The following is an 18,935-nucleotide window of genomic DNA, read 5'->3' as shown; positions in this document are numbered from 1 at the left end:
TTCTATATACAAAACCGTATTATTTATTTATTTATTTTAAATGGATTAATTATTATTTAAACACATTTTAATTAATACAAAGGAACGATAAAATGTGATAAATTTCTTAATACGTGGACATAATTTTCGGCATGTCATGGGCTCTGTATATGGGAATAAAATGTGTTAAAAAAAGGCCAGATAATGAATAAATATGTGTGACCTGCTGAAATAAATAAGCAAATTATTAAATGTAAGTTTCAAGCCTTTTATAATTTGTGACATTAGTATGACTATAGTGCCAAAATATGTGTTAGAACTAGGCCTAGCCTATAGCATGCAACAATAAGCCACTTTTTCAATTGTTTTATTTTTTATGGCATAATGCACACATCCTTAAATATAATTATATATTCCAAGTTAATATCGCATTTTTTGTATGATTTCTTGTTTTTCATGTTGCAGGTTTAGTATTATTCTTGATTTCTCACAACTTATTTTGTTCAAGGTTTTTATTATTATTATTATTATTATTTATTTATTTATTTATTTTTATGGTGTGAGTCAGAGAAAATTGTGACGCGAATAAAGTCTCATGAACGTGCAGCCTTGTACACGTCGATATGTATGCTTGTACAGTGGACTAGTGGCCAAGGTCAGGATTTTCCGTTCAAAAACTTTCATTAGCCTGTAGATCGAAATGAAAGCCACTTAATACAACATAAGGAAATTGTGTAGTTTTAATGGTTTCATAATGAATGTTTAATAACCATAACATGCAGTAAGAGCCTTTGTGTAAATTACTTTTTTTTTTTTGATGCATTAGGCTGCAGCCTATATGACTATCTTACATTTTGAAATTAACTTTCTAAGAATTTATTTTAAATTCATTTTCTAATGATTTTTAAGGATGTCATAATGTTATATTATAATAACATTTTTATTTCGTTATTTCTTCTCCATTTACAAAACAACATATAATTCCAGTCAGTTTGCAAACTGTCCCTTTGCGCCACCTGGCGGTAGTTTCGTGAACGACTTCAACATGCAACTGACTTGCAGTTAACGCCATGGCCCTGCGGCGGCGGTACACACATTTTTTATGTATTATGCATTAGGCATTTTGGTTGTCCACCTATTGTAGCATGATAAGCATGTTATTAGCATGCTAGGGTCATGAATTGGTGTGCCTTATTTTACCTAGCTGAAGGTGACAACCCTACCTGTATATGACTCCTTTCTTGTGCAAGAAAAAAAGCCCAACAGCAATCTCTGCAGCGTAGAACCTGCAACAAGCAGATTATTTTACGTAAATTCACCTACAAATTCATCTACAAACAAACATAAAGTGATATATGCTTTAAAGTCCAAAACCAGAAATACCTACTGAAGACATATAAACACAATGAGAGAGCGACTTACACTGCTTGTGGCTCCTTAAATTTGCCCACTTGCTGGATGTGGTACATCAGATCACCACCATTAACATACTCCATCACGAAATACAGACGATCCTATGACAAAAACATATAAAAAACAATACAGAAAATGGTTCAGATAAACTTTAATGCTGGTCTTTTCTGAAAGGCTATGTCTAAGTGTAAAATCCTATTGCAATATTGTTCAATGGTAATATTAATTCAGTTGAAAATGCACTTCTGTTGTTTAAGAACATATTTTAAAACACTTGGCATCACACATTTATATCCCACACAACTTTGTAAACAACTGCAGAAAAAATGGCCATCATTGGAACATAACACCCACACACACACACACACACACACACACACACACACACACACACACACACACACACACACACACGTTTGTTTTTGTGAAAAGTGGGGACATCCCATAGGCGTAATGGTTTTTATACTGTAGAAACTGTATATTCTATCGCCCTTCACCAACCCTACCCCTAAACCTAACCCTTACACGAAACTTTGTGCATTTTTACTTTCTCAAAAAAAAAAAAAAAAAAAAAAAAAACTAATTCTGTATGATTTATAAGCTTTTTGAAAAATGGGGACATGGGTTATGTCCTCATAAGTCACCCTCTCCTTGTAATACCTGTGTCATACCCATGTCATTATACAGAGTTGTGTCCTGATATGTCACAAAAACAAGAGCACCTACACACACACACACACACACATACATACATCATATTACAGATTCTGCAGACTGGATGACATTCACCAACTACTGACAACTTTTCCAGACTTAAAAATTTAATCTATTCTACTGTCTAGGATTTTATCTTTCTTGACTTATTCAGCGATGTAGTATTATTGTTAACTTTCATTTGGTGAATCAACTTGTCCTTTGGTGGATTATTATAAGCTTTAACATACATTTTTGTTGGTCTGTGAATGTTATTGATACTTGTATTGATTACTTATTATGGTTGGATGTGGATGCAATGCATCTCTCCAGTAGATCTGCTTATGGCTGTGTCTCTTTCATTTTTCTTTCTGTCATAAAAAATGTGGTACAATCACCTCACCATCAGAGGTCACTATTGCCTAAGCAGTTTTTGTTTGTCTTCTTTGGACTCTTACTTAGGGTTTCTTATTTTTTATGCTTTTCACTTGAACGTGATACTGGTGTCTTTATTAAAATGTTCTGTAAATGCTCTGTGCATAAAATCTTTGTGGATAGAATTTGAATTAAATGTGACTATTAAAATTTAATAAAACTTAACCTTTATTTAAAAACATGTCATCATACAATATTAAGTCCATATAGGTAAGTATCAAGCAAGCAATATATACTTAACTTTATAAAAATTTTAACCTTAAATTGAGAATGCCACTGATTTTGTTGATTTATAGAAACCTTTTTAAATATGTTTCCAAAAACTCAAACAGTAGAAACTTTTCAAATCTATGTAATTGCCCTATTTTTATTTAGCTGTATGTTGCTTTACAGTTCAATTTATTTTGCTCCCTTTATGTCTTTACATATTTACACATTTTACGTAAAAAAAAAAAAATGCTGCACAGCCAGAAACATATGGTAATTTTTCAATATGGTAATTTTTCTTTTCTTTTCTTTTCTTTTCTTTTCTTTTCTTTTCTTTTCTTTTCTTTTCTTTTCTTTTTTTTTTTTTTTTATAATACTAAACTATATTTTAAACTTGACAAACAAAATTTATACATTTACAGTGGCCCTACTTTTTGCAAAAAAGTCTATTTCAGTTGCCAAAGAACATAAACAAACAAACAACAATAACAAAAAAGTATTCAATCCTAAGGGACTCTGATTTGCTGAAAGGCGGATGCTTGGTTTGGGAGTGCCATTAGTGGGACTACCATTTAGCCCACAGCCATTACAACTGGTTAACATAGGCTTCTGTTTGTTCTCAGTCACCAGTTATGTGTGGCTGGCTACAATTTTCATTTGCTATTTTATTTTTCTTTTCTAATAATGGTTGATACACCCTTGTAAATTGTATAATATGTGCCTGCCAGTCCAACTGTGTCTGGTTATAGAATATTTGACTGATAAAGATAAAAATCTTGCACAAACAGTAGATCATCATGGGTTTGATTACAAAATAATGTAAAAGTAAATTATTTGAGTAAAAATTACTACCAAATGCATAAATGTTAATTTATGGAGAGAGTTCCTCACCACAGTCTGAAAGCAGGAGTGGAGGTGTGTGAGGAATGGAGGTTTGTCCTGTTGAGCCAGAACCCTCTTCTCAACCATGGTGCATTCAACATCATCATCCTGGATGACCACATCCTTCTTCAGGATCTTTATAGCATATAGCTCATCAGAAGACTTCATCTCAGCCAGCATCACCTGAGTATTGAGAATAGCAAAAGCTCAAACTGCCAGTAAGGACCATTAGCATACCTAAAATATCATACTAAATTTCACTGAGAAAGAAAAAAACATAATTTTCTCTTACATATGTTTTGAAAACACATCTTTATTTTTAATGTTATTTTTTATTCTACTAGGTAAGCCGCATTTTTCAGAAAAACCAAGCCAAGAAAGGGAGCACCCAAAATCACAGTATAAAGTTTCTACAGTATATACTGTATTTTAAACAACAATAAAAAACAAATAAATACTGGTATTCAGTTAATATGTTTAAATTTATGGGTAAAAAAGCAATCATTTACAACACTTATGATTAAAAGATTACAATTCAGTTGATTTAACAATCAATTTAAATTAAGTACGAGTAAGAGTGCCTTTTAAAATGTAGATAATGGCAATTGTCCAAAAAAAAGAAGAAAAAAAAAAGAAATAAAGTAAAATTCAATAAATAAATCAATACATTTAGAGGATATTTAAACAGAACGTTAGGAAAAGTCATAAGCACAATATCCTGGGACTGTAAACTGGGATATTTTACTGTCCATATGCTCCATAAACACTACCATACGCACTCCATATGGGAGTACCAATTGTACAATTGAGAGTAAAAACTGCTATGCAATTATTAATACACCTAATTATAGGAAAGTGATTGGTAACTCACCTTTCCAAAACTGCCTTTTCCCAATACTGTCAAGAAATTAAAGTCTGTGAGCTTGACACTGTCCAAACTGCTTGAGGGTAAAGTGGACCCACTGTCATCCAAATTGGTGATGTTTTTTTTGCCTGGACCCAATTTGGCTTTCTGCACACAGACATACAATAGCTGTAAAAACAAGCCAGAACTACAGACAAACTTTTTTTTATGATGCACTTGGAATTCCATATGCAGTTAAGATGGAGCTGGAACACGTTTTCTGTCATGCGAAAAAAAAAAAATCCTAGAATAAACCATATAAATCTTCTTCTTCTTCTTCTTCTTTTTTTTTTTTTTTTGTTGGCAAATAAAAATGAGGCTGTGATGGAGAAAAATGCACAGTCCATTCAACAGGTTGTACAATCTTAACTATATTAAGTCTAAATTTCACATAATGTTTGTCAAAGTTGCCCACCAGGAACTGCTTTGGAAAAACATATTTTCAATGTTGCGCCAGCTCAACAACTGACAGCAAAGTCGAAAACAAACAACAACAACAACAAAAACCATTACAACCCCTTGACCAGACTTCATGGCTAACATATGCGAAAAAATAAAAATAAAAATAAAATAATAATAGTCATTTTACCTAGTAGTAATTTAGTAATTTTAAATCTACCCTGATTAAGGTCCATTAAACTTTTAGAGATGCAGCCCAATTGAGCATAATCCATTTGCAGCATCATCTGCATTTCCTACCAGTGTCCTATAACAATCCATACACAGCAAGGCTCATTCTAAATCTACCTCTTTGATGAATTCTGGGTAGTGCCCATACATTTAACCAAGGCAGATGAAATTCTTTCCATCACAGCATGCAGAAGTCATTCAGCAAGACAAGATTCTCTGCCAAGCTAGACTGGATGGCCTTGAGCTCAAACTACAACAGCAGCGCTGTATTCTTAATTGAAGAATATCTGATTTTGCGTAACTTACCTTCCTACTGAATGTATGGAGCCAATAATATATTGGGACAATTTTCAAAAGTTCTTTTTGCACATTTGCACACTTCGAATGTCCTGTTTAGGGCATAGATTGGGTTGATAGGGAAGTCATCCAAACAAGATGCTCTAGAAGTCAAAGTTTGATTGTGATGAAGTAGTTGGCCTCATAGTGACGTGTCCGACGAGATGGTGAATATGGAAAATTTCGAAGGGGTGGGGGGGTGGGTGGGGGCATGGGTTTGTAGGTGGCATGGATGTTCAGTCGTGGCCTAATGGTTAGAGAGTCAGGCTTGTAACCCAAAGGTCGCAGGTTCGAATCTCAGGTCCAGCAGGGATTGTAGGTGGGGTGAGTGAATGTCCAGCGCTCTCGCCACCCTAAATACCACAACTGAGGTGAAACCTTTGAGTAAGGCACCGTACCCCCAACTGCTCCCCCAGCGCCGCAGCATTGGCTGCTCACTGCTCCGGGTGTGTGTGTGCACTTGGATGGGTGAAATGCAGAGCATAAATTCCAAGTATGGGTCACCATACTTAGCCACAAGTTCCCTCCTTTCCTTCCTTTCCAGTGACGAGAAACACCAGAGCAAAGACTGAATGCCTCTATAAGGAATCGCTGAAGTGAAGAACCTTATTTATCCTTTTGTGTTGTTAAACAGCTTTTGAGCACTCCAAAAGCCAGGTGTACTGGGTTCCTTGAAGTGTAATGACTTGCTCTTTTGTTGGTTTTGATGGTTTGTCCTGAAGTTGCTTTGGAAAAAAGTGTCTGCTTAATGACTCAATGTAATGTAAATGCTTCAGTGAGAAGCACTTCATGATTATGCAGTGGTGGAAAACATATTACACAGTGCCTCTACAGTGGGACAGACCAAGTGAGTAAGACCTCAATCTGTTAGCAGAGCCACCAGAGCCAGGGGCACAAAGTGCCGATATTCACGACGATGCAAGTTTTGTGATGCAGCAGATTTGACTGGATCAAGATGGCATGAAGGTAACTGTTCTCAGGGGGAAGGTGCTTATTAAGGTTGCCAACAAAGATCAAACTCCCTAACAACAACAATGTGATCGAGGCTGTTACCTAAGCTCCAGCTGAAAGTTCTTTGAGATGTCATTTATGTGAAAAAAGCTGAAAGACTCATAAAGCAAGAGTTTTCACATCTCACATATTTAATGTCTTCAAATTTTAGCTACTTCATCTGGGAGAACTTTTTTCCACCCTACACTTATTGTCTCAGCCTGTTTTGACCACTGAGGAGTAGAGGTCGACTGATGTATCAGTTTTGCCGATTAATCAGCACCGATAGTTGATTGCTGGAACATTCGGTTATCGGCAAAAATCCATGCCGATAGTTTTCCAGGTTGCATCCGTTGCTTGACCGGCTGAGAAGGGTCTGTTTTCATTATACAGTGCAAGAGCAGCCTCTAGTGGTTGAAATCACTGACAGCACGTGCTGTTTGTTCAGACACATGACGCTGCACGATGGACAGAGCGAGAAACTTCAGACCCGGATTTAAATGCAGCTGACAGAAAATCCTGCCGTGCCACAGAGCGCCATTCACATAGTTTTCCATTAAATTGCATTATATTCGCCCCGAATCATTGTTAATGTACACAATGAATTGTATATTGAGCATTTTCATCGAAACGTTTGTCTTTCTGTGGCTCTAATAAAGTCATTCGCTTCATTTATAGATCTATAATATAGATCGCTCTTTCCGTTTGCTCCGTTTTTTTAAACACTGAACTTCAAACTTATCTATGCCTCATTGTTCATTCTTGAAGTAACCTTGTGTCCGTTTGGTGAATAAATGAACTGTTTTAGACCGCTGCTCAAGTTGAATGCGACGCGTCTGGAGTGTGTGTGATACCGGTGAGTTCTCCTAGACTCAGCGCTGCTCTTTTATTTTGATTAGATAATCATTAAGTGTTCAAGAATAGAAGCAGTTAAAGTGTGAGAGTATACATTGTGCGGAAGTCGATTTAAATATGAATCCTGCATGTTCTGCGTGACTCTAATGAATGATGCAGATGCGAGGTTTCATTTATACTGAAGAATGTGTGACGCTCGCGGTGATTTCAGCTTCTGTTGTCTCTAAATGAGGACGTAAACATATGAACAACATCTCCAGAACTGCTCTGAGAACGCTTTCATGAGCTTCTGACTGTTTGATTTGGGTAAAACTAGCCTCATATCACATACACAGACCTGTAAAGGTATTCACGGAAACCCGTCAAAATAAAAGGCCGGTCTATTTTTCAGTAGAATGTACATAGCCTACTACTACTACTACTAAAATGAAACAAACATTATTTTTTAAGGAATAATCACACAACATTTCTTCCATGTTTTAATTTGAATAGTAAATCCCCTTTGTTTGCCAAAAAAAGTTTGCTTAATTTTCAGTAATTAAAAGATAAATGAAATTAATGTTTCATGCCTTCATTTGATAACCAGAATTTTTTTTAATACAAAACACAGAATTTTTGAGGGGAAAAAATCATAAGGCTTCTTTAAGAAAAAAATTAATAAATTAAGTTGTTTTATGGATTCAAATAATTAGACATGCTAAAACACCATTATTACTACTACTAGTATGATTCAGTACTGTGTTGTTGTTGTTTTTTTTAAATTAAGCACTATTTTAGTTTTTGTTCAGTACCCATTTTAAAAACTATCGGTTAATTAATCGGTATCGGCCAGTGTGGTCCAACCTAGCTATCGGTATCGGCAAAATCCACTATCGGCCGACCTCTACTGAGGATCATCAGTGTGACCCCTTAATGAAGAATACCAGAAGGTTAAAGACATTGGGCATTGTTTTTATATTTTTTATAATTACCTTTGTAATACCTTTACCCTCTCCCTGCAGCAAAATTAATTCCCAAGTCTATGCATACCTCTATATCAGAAACCTATCACTGCCACATGAGCAGGCACACACAACAAGTATTCTCTGCAAAAGGTCTGCAAAACACTCTCACATACTTTAAGATGAAGCTGGATTAATGTAGCATCCATTAAATAAAAAAAGTGATGCAGATAAAACCAGCCAGCCAATCAACACATATTTGAATGCTGCTGCTGACACGCACCTGTTCAAGGTCCTCTAAAGTCTGATCCTGAAACCACATGAGAGGGGTAAACAGAGATATGCATGCAGACAGGTAACACACATATGCGTGAAAAGGAAAAGACAATAATTATCTAATCTTCCCAACCACAATTATGGCCACTTATCTCTGGCAAAGTACTTAGCATGTGGATGAATTGAGAAAGTCTGGGTAAATGGGGCGTCTCACTAGCCAACTTATGAACTAACTTTCGGTAGGGGGGTTTCTAACCTGCCGACTGTTTTTGATGAAATCTTGACCATTTCAGTTGGAGGTCTGTCACACACACATTGATTAAAAATGAAAGAGGGGCATAATAAGCAGCTGCCTCTGAATTCTCTATCTGATTTACAAATAAGTGAAGCTTGTGAAAGAAAAACAACAGGAGCATTGCACGAACATGAAGTGTTGTAATAAACTGACTTAAATCTATGAGATAGGTATTTGTCATAGAAAGAATATGTTCATGCACAGAAAAATAATTACATTCGGAAAAATCAGCTAGTGAGACGCTGGCAATTAAAATCCTTTATCAAATAGGTTTTTTTTCATAGTATTTTATTTTCAATAGTCTCTCCCCCCAAAATAATATTACTATATATTCCATTCCATTCCTTTGTTTGCTTAAAAGGCTATGGGTACATTCAACCCACAGCACCCAATGAACCTTCAAGCATTTGTATTGCTTTAAATGATGCTGTCCTGCAAAAGGTAAACAGAAACTAACTATAGATTTTCCACTTTGCTTCTCACAATAGATCATATCAATCTAATTCTCAAAAAAAGTGGATTTGATTATGTTTAGCTCCTCAAGCACAGGATGACATATGGTGGTGGGATTTCAACATCATCTAATTAAAACAGGCAAAAATGACAAGAAAATTATGACTGCCATCATCTGGCAAAACAAAAAAAATTACTAGAAAACTGATTCTCAAAGCCAATGGTGACTGACGTGCCAATGCGTTTCTCGTCTAGTGTGTAACTAGCTTTAAATGTTTTATGAGTCACGTAGACATAAACAGCTTCAAGGCAGCTGTGCTGTATTTATGTGTACAAGCATCCACAGTATGTGTCTCAGGAAAGTTACGAGCAGATGAAAAATGTATATCTCCTAATCATGTTTCCAGTGCAACAATATATCTGACATACTGTGCTGTGAAAAAGGTTTTGCCACTTCCTTTTTTTTTTTTTTTTGCATATTTGTGACACTTGAATGATTCAGATCATCAAACAAATTTTAATATTACACAAATAATACAAGTAAATACAAAATGCAGTTTTGAAATAATTATTTCATTTATTAAGGGAAAAAGGCTGTCCAAAGCTGCCTGCCACTTTGTGAAAAAGTAATTGCCCCCTAAATCTAATAACTGGTTGTGCCACCCTTTGCAGCAACAACTGCAATCAAGCATTTGCGATAACTTTCAAGGAGTCTTTCACATCACTGTGGAGGAATTCTGGGCCACTCTTCTTAGCAGAATTGTTTTAATTCAGCCACATTGGAGGGTTTTTGAGCATGAATGGACTGTTTAAGGTCATGCCACAGTATCTCAATCGGATTTAATCTCAATCCAAAACCTTAAATTTGTTTTTATTGAGCCAATCACACGTTTACTAGCCATCCAAAAATCAACACCCAACTTCCAAAAACAACTTTGCTTGAGCTTGAGGTCACAAACTGACAGCCGGCAGTGATGCGCGGGTTGATCCAAAATGAGCGGGTGCCTGCGGTCACCCGCGGTTACCCGCGGTTACGAGTCATCCAAAATGGGACACTCAACTTCCAAAAATAACTTTTGTCTAATCAGTCCACAGAATATTTGCCTAAAAGTCTTGGGGATAATCAAGATATTTTCTGGCAAATGTGAGACAAGCAAGTGAAGCCTGCAGTTCTTTAGATGTTGTTCTGGGTTCTTTTATGACCTCCTGGATGAGTCGTTGTCGCACTCTTGGAGTAATTTTGGTAGTCAGCCCACTCCTGGGAAGGTTCACCTCTGTTCCAAGTTTTCTCCATTTGTGAATAATGGCTCTGACCGTGGTTCACTGGAGTCCCAAAGCCTTAGAAATGGCTTTATAACCCTTTCCAGACTGATACATGTCAATTATTTTGTTTCTCATTAGATTGCGGCATGATGTGTTGCTCTTTAAGCATGCTTTACTTTGTCAGACAGGTTCTTTTTAAGTGGTTTCTTGATTTAATAGGTCTGGCAGTAATCAGGCCTGGGCGTGGCTAGTGAAATTTAACTCAGCTTTCTAAAACAATGTGGTCAATCACAGTTCTTTCATAATTTAACAGGAGGGGGCAATTAATTTTTCACGTATGGCCAGGTAGGTTTGGACAGCTTTTTTGCCTTAATAAATGAAATCATCATTTAAAAACTGCATTTTGTCATTACTTGCATTATCTTTGTGTAATATTAAAATTTGTTTGATGATCTGAATCATGCAAGTGTCACAAATATGCAAAAAAAAAAAAAAAATGGAAGTGGCAAAACCTTTTTCACAGCACCGTATATCACATAAATATTAGAAATAAAAAAAACAATAAAAAAACAACAATTTTTCATCTGCTTGTAACTTTTAAGTGTGACATATGCAAAAACAACAACAACAACAACAACAAAAATAAACGTAAGGGGGCAAAAACCATTTCACGGCACTGTATACACAAAAACAACAGCTAAAATTCTGACAGATCTGCTCCAGCTAACATGCTAAACAGATATACAATCTAAGTTACGTAATGTTATTGTTGACATAATAACAATGTATTTCACACTAAACATTTGCCGTTTCTCTCTGGAGTCTTTAGGCCTGAGGGTCACTCTAATAATTTATTGATGGTGTTTGCCAACCTGCTCAATCTACCTAGTCAATAAAGACAAAATAATTGTTCTAAAATAATGATTTGATTCTCATTCTTTATGATTAATTCACAAGAGCTTATTGTTTGCAATTGAGAAATAATAAGCTGTTTGGTAAGAGCCACAGACTAATTTATTATTTGTTCAGCCTCAGGTTGAATTCTTGACACAAACACAATTCTTTTTTTCATTTATGTCAAAAATAGCTTTTCTTAACAAACACAAGAGTAGTTTATGGGGTTTGCACATAAGGATAATAAAAGAGTCACCTCAAACTTTTGTCGGAGCTCAGTATTCTCATCATCTTCATCTGGAATAGGCACATTGTAGTACTCCCCCTCCTCCTGGTTTAACATTTTAAACCTGCATCACAGGCAAAAGTTATGACTGCGTATTCATCAAAGCACATTTGAAGTCCATACAGGTCTGTTTATTTACCAATGATTCATTCTGTTTAGAGTCTGTAAAGCAATATTTTTTTTTTTTCTCCAAATAATATCATTATATAATTTAATATTTCATAGCATGTCTGCTTAATTGGCTGAAGTGGTGTTCTGGCTTCGTTGCACCATTTTTACATCTTAATTTAAATACAATTTTGGGAAAGATTATGTGAACAACAACATCAAATTTGCCTTCTTTAGGGTTTAAGGTTTAAAATAAGAGTGCACTACACAGCTTTGAAGTCGGTTTTTAACTAATGAGACATATCTAATAACAGTAGGAAATGACAGCTTAACAAGTGACCAAACCTTTTTCCTGTCAGATACTTAAATGGTTCAGTGAGAAAAAGACAAATCCTTACCATCCACACACTGAGGATTTCATGAGCTCAGACACACCAAACGACATTGAGCCCATGAAATCATTACGGGTGGTTCTGTCCCAGTCCCACACCTCCACAGACAGCCGACGGTCCTTATCTGTTGGCTTCAGTTTACTAAAACAGACAGATAGGCAGACAGACACACACACGGACCAGGATGATGCATTGCATTAGCGCTCTCCCCATTATATTCTAAAAAAGGTCATTTCAGCTGCTCAGGGGCCAGATTATTCAGATGAAAACTCAAGAGAAGCTAAACATTTTTTACAGTAACTACTATCACTTTTATTGTAAATATTAACATGAAAACACAATCCAAATAGCCTAACTATTTAAAATAGTGAGGGTATTACAATAAAGTTTAAGGGTCGCTAAAAAATTCCTTCAAAAGGTGAACATGATCTCACACCTAAATGCTGTCTCATCTTTATAAAAAGACTGTCAAACTGTCTTCATGTATGCAGTTTTAGACCCACATTATGAACACATGATGACAAATGATGACACACATTGGTTAAACATTTAAAGCGTAAAATATAAGCAAACATTTCCACAAATATGAATTTCTCGTTATTGAATTTTAAAGGTGCACTAGGTAACTTTGTTTTTTAATTAACTAAATGTTTTAATGAGCGAGTACATAATGAATACAAACTGTGTTTTTGTCTTATCCTAAATCACTTTGGGGAGCCTCTAATAAGTGCTTATAATCACACTATTTTAGACCACTATCCGGACAGCCAAATCTCCTCACAATCTTCTATAAAACATGTTATAAAACAATTAGATAGTGTACCTTTAATTATTTCATTTTTATTTACAGTGTCATCATCCACCTGCGCAGATGCATCACTGTATCAGTTGCTGTGTTTATGACAATCCGTTTACAGCCAAGTTATTTGCATAAATATGTTTGAATGGATAAGATGTGATTGAATGCATGCACCTAAACGGTGCTGGTCCTTGTGCTTTTCAGTTGTTGTACTGAAAACTCATGTTTTCAGTGAGCATTTAACTGCCTCCTCATTAAAAAAAAAAACAAAAAAACTATTCCTTCACCTTTTCTGTTCTCTTACTATCCTTATCCCTTCCTGTCCTAGCTTTTAATAATTTGAACGATGACTGAAACCTTGTATAACAGGCACTTCTGGTGTTTATTGCCATCTTACAGTAAATCAATTGTTGTATTCCTCAGTTGTACAGTAAGTCGCTTTGGATAAAAGTGTCTGCCAAATTAATAAATGTAAATGTTATCCTGGACCACAAAAGCCAGTCTTACGTCGCTGGGGTATTGTAGCAATAGCCAAAAAAAAAAAAAAAAAAACATTGTATGGGTAAAAATTATTGATTTTACTTTTATGCCAAAAATCATTAGGACATTAAGTAAAGATCGTGTTCCATGAAGATATTTTGTAAATTTCCTACTGTAAATATATAAAAACTTAATTTTTGATTAGTAATATGCATAGCTAAGAACTTAATTTGGACAAATTTAAAGGCGATTTTCTCAAATTTTTTTTTTTTTTTTTTGCACCTTCAGATTCCAGATTTTCAAACAGTTGTATCTCGGCCAAATATTGTCCTTTCCTAACAAACCATACATCAGTGGAAAGCTTATTTATTGATTGATTGATTTAAAAAAACGGACCCTTATGACTGGTTTTGTGTTCCAGGGTCACAAATGTAGACCTGCTGGGACGATCCCTGCTAGAGAAGCCTAGTACCTGCTAGAGCTGTAGTCAAGTCCAGCTTTGTCGAGTCCAAGACAAGTCCAAGACCAGGACTAGTCGAGACCGAGTCAAGACCAAGTCCAAAAGTTTAGAGTCCAAGTCAAGACCAAGTCCAAATGAGAGAAAAAAAGTATCCTCTTCAAAGCTACATACTTAACTATTGATAATGTATGTGATGCGAGAGACAGCATATCTCCTATTCAAAGAAAATCATTTTACATTATTATTTGTAATGATCAGAAAGCATGTGCAAAGTAAAAACTTTGTAGGACAGGGGTCTCCAAACTAGATCCCTGGAGGGTCAATGCCCTGCAGAGTTTAGCTCCAACTGGCCTTAACTGGCCTTAACTCCAACTGGCCTTAACTTTCTAGTGTGTCTATTAAGAGCTTGATTAGCTGGTTCAAGTGTGTTTAATTAGGGTTGGAGCTAAACTCTAAAGGACACCGACCCTCTAGGACCGAGTTTGGAACTGTAGGATCAAATAATTTTTTTATGTACTTTATTTACATTTTATTTACTTTATAATGCTGCTTTTTCTGACATCATGTCTGTGGCCAAAAAACAAAATGATTGATGACTTTGCGCAGCACACACACGCAAAGGGATAGAAGGGATACATTTGGCGCTACTGGGCATGCGCACATAAATACAGCGTAATCTTTGTCACACTTTACAACATTATTAGTATTTCATTATTGTAAAGGGTAAGTTTAAGGCTGGGGTAGGTGTAGACATTAATAAAACAATCTAACAGGTAGGAAATTAAATTAGAAACATCTAAACTTTTCAGAACGCAGCTAGTGCACCGCTGGTCATGTGATAAGAATCAACGAATCAGCTTCATCCTTTTCCGTAAGAAAAAAAGAAAGCTAAGCCAAGATGAAGAAACAACTGATCATAGCTGTACAAGGACAGACATTTTTTAAATGAATTTAGTAGCAGAGCTACTGCAAGGGATTTTTAGTGCTGGAAATCCATTTATCCTTTGCTGAAACTTCTGCGTCTTCATGGAGATCAGCTCATGGTTGCTTAGCAATGGCAGACGCCACGGGACTGCAAGCGTAGAGCGCAGGCTACAGAGTGCTTTGGAAAAAAGGAGAAAGCGGCGCACCTAGCGTTTTCCATGCCTTTCAGGTGCGACATGCAAATGTGGTTTTGTTTTGAAGGGGAAAAAAGCATATTGCTGGACTCGGTCGAGACCGATCAGAACATTTTGCGAGTCCAATGACCAAGTCCGAGACAAGTCAGAGTGCAAACACCAACGAGTCTGAGACAAGTCCGAGACAATAGAAAAATGTCTCGAGTCCAGACTCGAGTCTGAGACCAGACTTGAGTACTACAGCCCTATTACCTGCATGAACTAAATATCCATAAACAGAGAAGTGGCTACAGCTACAAAGTTTTTTTATTTACTTAATTATTATTTTTTTTTTTTTATTAACTGATAGAGCCCCAACAATTAGATAGTGTACCTTTAATTATTTCATTTTTATTTACAATGTCATCATCATCCACCTGTGCAGATGCATCACTGTGCTGTGTTTATGACGATCTGTTTACAGCCAAGTTATTTGCATAAATATGTTTGAATGGATAAGATGTGATTGAATGCATGCGACTAAACAGTGCTAGTCCTTGTGCTTTTCTTTGCCACCACCTATCACTTTGGCTGCTTCCCCACCATAGAAATAGCATCAGCAGACAGCCCATTAAAACAATTCTTTACCCAATAAGGACAGGGATGGGGGACAGATTATAATAGCATAATATAGTACAAATCAAGTCACAGAATTAAATGTGCCCCCACACCGATTAAAAATTCAATGATTTGAACTTAGGACCTTATCGATTTGAACACAGATCTACTCTGTGGAAGTCACTATAAAGAAACGCCATATATGAAAACTGATGATACAGTATACTTGTATGGAAGTATATTTTATAGAGCAAGTAATACCACATTGTGTAAAAATCAATAAATAATACAATGCTTATGCACAAACAGTAAATCTAACACCAATGACACATTAATCCTAAATATTAGGCTGTAATAAAATGTTGCGACTCACAATGTAAATGACTCATTCCAAGCCGGATTCAGGGAAGAACGGATGGTTTTCGTTTTCTGTTTCGTCTCATGTTTAGGGTCTGGAATCAACTTGAGTTTTACATATGGATCAGACAATCCATTCGGGTCCATTGGAATCAAGTTCTTGCCTTCCCCAACTGCAACACAACATGCCAAATAAGAGATGACATCAGAACATATATTAATAAAATAAATAAAACCTAGGTAAATAACAGAGGGCAGGTAATGACACTGAAGTCTCAGGGTAACGTAACTCCACATAAACTATGAACTGTGACATAATATTAAAGAAGTGGCTTTAAACGATAATTACAATGCAATATGAATTGACTATGAATGTTAGCAACTGGATTAAGTATCATAATCAGGGTACAAAACACTCCAAATCAGGGTGATGATGTCAGAGCAGAAATGCACATGTAGGTCTTTGATGCTCTTTGTTGATCTGATTTTCAGTTTGTTGAACTGATCTTATATGAAGGCATTCCATAACTGTTTGTCTGGTTTAGGGCATAACTTTATATAATCACACATGACCAAACACACACAATGCATAAGACAACACGAAAAGACCTGCTACACATTTCCTTAAACTCAAACCCACAGAAAGGTTAGACTTTGAATATCCAAATATGTCACAACCAACAAGGCCAATGCAAACATGTGGTGTGCCACTAACATTTATATCATTGAATACAATGAAAAACATGGGGCACAATAAAAAACGAATTAATACATAGCGGAGGATCTGTTGAAGGACTTTAAGTAGACATTGCCAGAATACAACTCACACGGACTGCATAACACACTGTCTGAAAATGCAAATATCAACATTGACTACATCAGTGCCTGAACTGTTTGACAGGTAGGAGGCACCCTACACTTTAATGACCCAACATATTTGTGTTTGCTTATCTCTCTTCAAATTAATTCAATTTAAAAGCACTTTATTGCAGTGACATTACCCATACAATACCACAAACCATAAATTCAAAATCCAAGTACACTAAATAGAGTGAAAATACAACATTAACATACAAAACTGATTCCAAAAAAGTTGGGACACTGTACAAATTGTGAGTAAAAAAGGAATGGAATAATTTACAAATCTCATAAACTTATATTTTATTCACAATAGAATATAGATAACATATCAAATGTTGAATGTGAGACATTTTGAAATGTCATGCCAAATATTGGCTCATTTTGGATTTCATGAGAGCTACACATTCCAAAAAAGTTGGGACAGGTAGCAATAAGAGGCCATAACAAATAAATGTACATATAAGGAACAGCTGGAGGACCAATTTGCAACTTATTAGGTCAACTGGCAACATGATTGGTATAAAAGGAGCCTCTCAGAGTGGCAGTGTCTCTCAAAAGTCAAGATGGGCAGAGGATCACCAATTCCCCCAATGCTGCGGCGAAAAATAGTGGAGCAATATCAGAAAGGAGTTTCTCAGAGAAAGATTGCAAAGAGTTTGAAGTTATCATCATATACAGTGCATAATATCAACCAAAGATTCAGAGAATCTGGAACAATCTCTGTGCGTAAGGGTCAAGGCCGGAAAACCATACTGGATGCCGTGATCTTCGGGCACTTAGACGGCACTGCATCACATACAGGAATGCTACTGTAATGGAAATCACAACATGAGTTCAGGAATACTTCCAGAAAACATTGTCGGTGAACACCTAACCGTGCCATTCGCCGTTGCCGGCTAAAACTCTATAGGTCAAAAAAGAAGCCATATCAAAACATTATTCAGAAGCACAGGCGTTTTCTCTGGGCCAAGGCTCATTTAAAATGGACTGTGGCAAAGTGGAAAACTGTTCTGTGGTCAGACAAATCAAAATTTGAAGTTCTTTTTGGAAAACTGGGATGCCATGTGATCCGGACTAAAGAGGACAAGGACAACCCAAGTTGTTATCAGCGCTCAGTTCAGAAGCCTGCATCTCTGATGGTATGGGGTTGCATGAGTGCATGTGGCATGGGCAGCTTACACATCTGGAAAGGCAACATCAATGCTGAAAGGTATATCCAAGTTCTAGAACAACATATGCTCCCATCCGCACGTCGTCTCTTTCAGGGAAGACATGACAATGCCAGACCACATAATGCATGAATTACAACATCATGGCTGCATAGAAGAAGGATCCGGGTACTGAAATGGCCAGCCTGCAGTCCAGATCTTTCACCCATAGAAAACATTTGGTGCATCATAAAGAGGAAGATGCGACAAAGAAGACCTAAGGCAGTTGAGCAACTAGAAGCCTGTATTAGACAAGAATGCGACAACATTCCTATTCCTAAACTTGAGCAACTTGTCTCCTCAGTCCCCAGACGTTTGCAGACTGTTATAAAAAGAAAAGGGGATGCTACACAGTGGTAACAGATGTGTTGATGCCATGAAATTTAAAATCAACGTATTTTTCCGTTAAAATTATACATTTTCTCAGTTTAAACATTTGATATATCATCTATGTTGTATTCTGAATAAAATATTGAAATTTGAAACTTCCACATCATTGCATTGTTTTCATTCACAATTTGTACAGTGTCCCAACTTTTTTGGAATTGGGTTTGTATAATAGCAACAATAAATCAGTTAAAAAGAAAACAAACAGCAAGATAGCTATTGACTTGATATGCTTCTGAAAGGATGTAAAGATCTGGACCTCATTTCTAAGGATGTGGCATTCTAAACACACAACCACAACACAAACCTCATCTGACCAGGAAATATTTTGCCTGGCACAGCTCAAACAAAAGACTCAAACATCAGCTGTGCTGATGAATTGTCTGCAGGGAAACAGGAAAATAAATCATCTACTAATATACTAATTAGCTAGTAA

At 36.2% G+C, this 18,935-nt stretch overlaps 1 protein-coding gene across 1 annotated transcript in view; it reads right to left on the bottom strand.

Annotated features, from left to right (window-relative positions):
- The window catches only part of prkcaa (protein kinase C, alpha, a), a 139,367-nt gene that overhangs the window by 20,844 nt on the left and 99,588 nt on the right, over nucleotides 1-18,935 (bottom strand). Inside the window, exons 6-12 of the mRNA XM_042725744.1 lie at nucleotides 16,060-16,216; nucleotides 12,239-12,373; nucleotides 11,703-11,796; nucleotides 4,481-4,621; nucleotides 3,619-3,792; nucleotides 1,402-1,493; nucleotides 1,203-1,265 (exon numbers count right to left, since the gene is read on the bottom strand). Coding sequence (XP_042581678.1) covers nucleotides 1,203-1,265; nucleotides 1,402-1,493; nucleotides 3,619-3,792; nucleotides 4,481-4,621; nucleotides 11,703-11,796; nucleotides 12,239-12,373; nucleotides 16,060-16,216 — 856 coding nt within the window. The remainder of the gene's footprint in view (nucleotides 1-1,202; nucleotides 1,266-1,401; nucleotides 1,494-3,618; nucleotides 3,793-4,480; nucleotides 4,622-11,702; nucleotides 11,797-12,238; nucleotides 12,374-16,059; nucleotides 16,217-18,935) is intronic.

This window comes from Cyprinus carpio, chromosome B6 (genome assembly GCF_018340385.1).
Source record: "Cyprinus carpio isolate SPL01 chromosome B6, ASM1834038v1, whole genome shotgun sequence".
Classification (NCBI taxonomy): domain Eukaryota; kingdom Metazoa; phylum Chordata; class Actinopteri; order Cypriniformes; family Cyprinidae; genus Cyprinus; species Cyprinus carpio.
Note: the sequence above shows the minus strand (reverse complement) of the source record. Positions and strands in the feature narration are given on the sequence as shown.